A 4,659-nucleotide genomic window follows, 5' to 3' on the forward strand; every position below is an offset into this window, starting at 1 on the left:
TTTAGATAACTTCAATGTAGCATTCCTGATGAGGTTTCCCTTATAGAATGAATAATTATATCAATATATGAATCAATAGAACGGATGAACGCTGAGTCGTTGTTCTACGTATGAAATGCGTTTGATGATCGTTTCATTTGTCGCTCGCGTAGTGTGATTCAGCGCCCTCTGGATTGGACTTCCTCTTCCGGTCTGCATCCGGATATATACCTAGCGGCTGTTGTTATATACTGTATAAGCAGTATATTTCGCGGTGGTTTAATTTTCGCGAATTTCGCGAACGCGTCCCCGACCGCGAAAATAACAACACGCGAATAATTCGTAATTCACGGACCGCGAAATTGTTCGTCAAGTCTGAATTTGCGAAAATATCTGTACGCGAAAAATACGGCTTATACAGTATACATCGGATGTTGCGACCTGATTTCCGTGTATAACAAACAGCTAGTGGGGTTTCACAGAGAGTTGTGAAAGCAATCTGATTGAAGCGTGCACGTCCGGTTTCGTTTGATCTCATTTTCCACGACTAATGCACGCGAACGTAGCATCAGCAGTAGTAGTAAGTAGCAGCAGCAATAGTAGCAGTAGCAGCAGCAATAGTAGCAGTAGCAGTAGCAGTAGTAGCAGCAGCAGTAGCATCAGCAGTAGTAGCAACAGTAGCAGTAGTAGTAGCAGTAGCAGTAGCAGTAGCAGTAGCAGTAGTAGCAGTAGTAGCAGCAGCAGCAGTAGTAGCAGCAGCAGCAGTGGTTTTACTACAGAATGTAAACGAATATAGACGGGATATAGACTACCGGCTGTCATGCAAGAAAAATATGTATTGTTATGCGTTACCATGAACGTATATATATTATATTCTTATGAGAATACATGTGTTAATGGTTATACAGAGAAAAAATATTGTCGTGCTCATTTTGTGGCGTACAGTCAAACCTGCGTTAGCGGACACTTCTATAGTAGGGACACCTGTCTATAAAGGACAGTTGGGGGCGTTTTCCGCTGGTTACCCTTCTATACAGGTTTGACTGTGGTCACCAATGTTAGTGGTAGGTGGAAACTGGAGTCGTGCGCGAGATTAGAATTGCGAAGGTCGTGCGTCGTGTGGACAGACGAATGTGCGTAGTCGAGTTAGCATTTTTAGTAATTTACAAATGTTTTATTCAATAAGCTATACATCAAAAACTGGAAAATATAATGTCGCTGTATCCAAATGGGTTTCTCTCTTGCCTTCATTTTTTTTACCTTTGTTGGTTGCAAACACAGGATATCACTATCAGCATGCATTCATCATTGATCGATAATATATCAATAGGAAATTCATCTCATGAATGCAGAGACTGTATGTGTAGATTTCAATCCTGATAGGTAAGGCCTATTAAAGTTCGATTTCGTGCCTCGGAGTCGAATTTGATGCCCGTAGTGGATTGTACGATTTCACGAGGTATTTTTCGTGAAACTCGAGTTGTCCACACGTTTGCCTTGAGGCGCGCTCGCTATTCAGTAAGAAATCATAACTTCGAATGAGAAACCACGGCGATGCAATATTTCCCAACGTTAAGCTCCACGTTTTCACGTAATGGTAACAATAATACGTAAATCATAGTTTGTAAGCGCGTTTAAATTATTAAAGAGTGTTCGTAGAGTAGTCGTAAAAGCAGTTCCTTTTCGACTGTTACATCAAAATCGTGGAATAGCGAGATAGTTACGACTATTGCAGTTAAAATAATGAGACAAAAACCTTATTACGATCTTTTAAATTGATCATCAATTGCAATACACACAGCGATCAGAACTAACGTCACGATGGGATTACATACCGAAGACAACGACGGAAAGAAAACAAGATTCGAGAAACGACTCGTAACGTTTGACGCACGGCCGTAATCGTATCTAAGACTCTTGACGACTAGAACGCCCACTAACACAACCCAACGCAGTTCTGAACTGTTCTAAACTGACATGGTTCCAAACTAATGCAGTTCCAACCTGACACAGTTCCAAATTAACACAGAACCAGACTGACACAGTTCCAAACTGACGCAGTTCCAGACTGACACAGTTCGAAACTGACACATTTCCAGACTGACACGGTTCCAACCTGACACGGTTCCAAACTGACAGTTCCAAATTAACACAGTTCCAGACTGGCACATTTCCAGACTGACACAGTTCCAAACTAACACAGTTCCATACTGGCACATTTCCAAACTGACGTGGGTTCTCCTTCACGTTGGTTGACCGTTCCCACTCGGATGGCGTTTCCTCCAAGTTTTAGGTGCTCCCTATGTCCTCCATCTGTCTTCTCTCTGTCTTCCCTCTGTCTTCAAGTCCACGGCAAGAAGTTGCAGTGCATCGCGATGCCAACAACAAAATACGAGATGAAGTAGAGAACGACGAATCGCTTCCCCGCGTCCAGCGTCCGCCATCGCTCGAGCAGTCCGAGGACAAACCCCGTCGCGTTCTCCTTCCCCGAGAGTCCCTCGTCCCACCGCCACCTCCTCCCCGCTGCGGAGGAGGACGAGGAGGAGGAGGAGGAGGAGGTGTCGCACAGCAGCTGAGCGCAGTACCAGTAGATCACGGGCGAGGACGAGCACAGGAGTCGCGTCGACACCTGAACGTGCGCGAACGCCGCGCACGTGAACAGCAACGTCGCGCAGTGGGCGACGTACACGAAGCACCCGTCCGCGTAGAACCCCGCGTCGCGCCGCCGCGGCGCCGCCTGGCGGAACCCGAGGCACGACGCGTGCTCCCAGCGGCGGCGGACGTACGATGCGACGGCGCGCCCGCAGAGGTAGAGCGCCGGCGCGGCGAGGACGAAGTTCGGAATCTGTTTCGCGCGGTAGTAGCGCAGGAAGCCGACGTCCCAGTACTCTCGCTGCACGTGCGAGTAGGAGAGCGGCAGCGGCGCGTCGCACCACAGGGGGCGCCGCCCGTCCCCCGCGACGACGTACCCGTTCGCGCGCCCAAACTCGAGGAGGTCCGGCGGGGGCGGCGGTGCCGGGCGCGCGCAGAAAACGCCGTAAGCGTAGTACTGGTAGGCGAGAAACGGCGCGACACAGATGCAAGCGTACGCCGCCGCGGACGTCGTCGCCGCGGTGACACGCAGCGACGTCTCGACGACGCCCCGTCGCCGCGGCAACGACGCCAGCGTCCGCCGCAGACGGAAGTAGACGACGAAACCCGCGGAGACGACGCCGTTGGCGCGCGTTCCCGCGCCGAGGCCGAAGACGACGGACGCGGCGAAAAGCTGGTCCTTCTCGCAGAGGATGAGTCCGCAGAACGTGGCCGCGGCGAACATCGACTCCGAGTACGCGGCGCTGAAGAACACGCTCGCCGGGTTGAAACAATAGAGCATCGTCGCGACGCACGCCACCTCTGTGCTCCCCGTCGCCAGCCGTCCGAGATGCGAGAGGAAGACGGCGGAGACGACGAAGTACACGACGTTGAGCGCGGTCGAGGAGACGAGCACGAGAGAGGAGAGAGCGAGGAAGGACGCGGGGGCGGCGGCGAGCGCGGCGCGGGCAAGGGAGGCCGCCGTGAGAGGGAACAGCGGGAGAAACGCGAGGCAGTTTTCGAACGTGTAGCCGCGCTCGGCGACGTGAAGGAAGTAGAGGGCGTCCCAGCGGCGGAACCCGCCGAGGAGGGCGTCGATGATGCGGTCGCCTAGCGTGGCGCCGCCGCCGCCGCACGGTGGCTGGAACGCATCTGCGTCGTGGTCCGGGATCACGCTGTTGAAGAAAACCTGCGAGAAAGTGAAAAGGGTCCAATTTACCGTGGAAACTAAAATCTGCAAGAGCGCGGAACAACGACGGAATTTTATCGTGTGAAGTAAAACCAAGAAAATGATACGACGATAAACGAAAAGTAACGGGAGAATGTGGAAGAATGGAATTTACAGCGGAATGTAAAACCGACTAGATTACAGTGGCTGGTAGGCGATGCTTTTTTTACGTAGTACTTATTTACGAGTTATTATGATGTATTGTTAGGACGTGGATATTCGTCCGAGCATCGGACACCTGTTCATATGCGCTATTCATCCGAGCAGTCGTGGCGCATGCGCTGTTCATGTTGTATTACATAAATGTAATATAATGCTAGTCTAGGGAGGCGCCTAGTACTACTCTCTAACCCTAACCCTAACACTAACTATAAACCGACTCGGTTCGCTTATATACGCGAGCGATAGTACCAAACACTATCTATGGTGTATAACCACATACGCAACGCATGTATGCAGGGGCGTCACAGCCGTAGGGCTGCCGTAGCAAACGCTACGGGCCCCAGCCTAAAGGGCAGAAAAATCATAAATCTAAAGGGTAAATAGCATTTTAGAGCGTCTAGATTTAAAAATTGTCTGGGGGAGACCCCCCCCCCTTCAGACTTTCTACCTCCGGCACTCCTGCAGTGCGCCTGCGGCATGCTACATGAACAGCGCATGCGCAACAACTGCTCGGACGAATAGCGCATACGAACAGGTGTCCGATGCTCAGACAAATATCGGGTAATGCTATCCCCTGGGCGTGGAGGGAGGTTACTGCAACGTGGCAGCACTAGTGTTAGGATAGTGTTAGGATTAGGGTTAGGGTCAGGGTTAGGGTTAGGGTTAGGGTTAGGGTTAGCAGGGTTCTCCCCAGGATGAAATTCAAACAGGGGGAGGGG

General features: G+C 51.1%; 1 protein-coding gene across 1 annotated transcript; it reads right to left on the bottom strand.

Annotated features, from left to right (window-relative positions):
- Window positions 1-2,199: 2,199 nt before the first annotated feature.
- LOC106816001 (GPI mannosyltransferase 2-like) lies at window positions 2,200-4,037 on the bottom strand. Its single transcript, XM_014820533.1, has 2 exons — window positions 4,017-4,037; window positions 2,200-3,784 (listed from the first exon to the last, which is right to left on the bottom strand). Exons 1-2 carry the CDS (start codon window positions 4,035-4,037, stop codon window positions 2,321-2,323), a joined length of 1,485 nt encoding a protein of 494 aa, XP_014676019.1. The 3' UTR covers window positions 2,200-2,320.
- Window positions 4,038-4,659: the final 622 nt, after the last annotated feature.

Source organism: Priapulus caudatus, unplaced genomic scaffold (assembly GCF_000485595.1).
Source record: "Priapulus caudatus unplaced genomic scaffold, Priapulus_caudatus-5.0.1 Scaffold1259, whole genome shotgun sequence".
Classification (NCBI taxonomy): domain Eukaryota; kingdom Metazoa; phylum Priapulida; class Priapulimorpha; order Priapulimorphida; family Priapulidae; genus Priapulus; species Priapulus caudatus.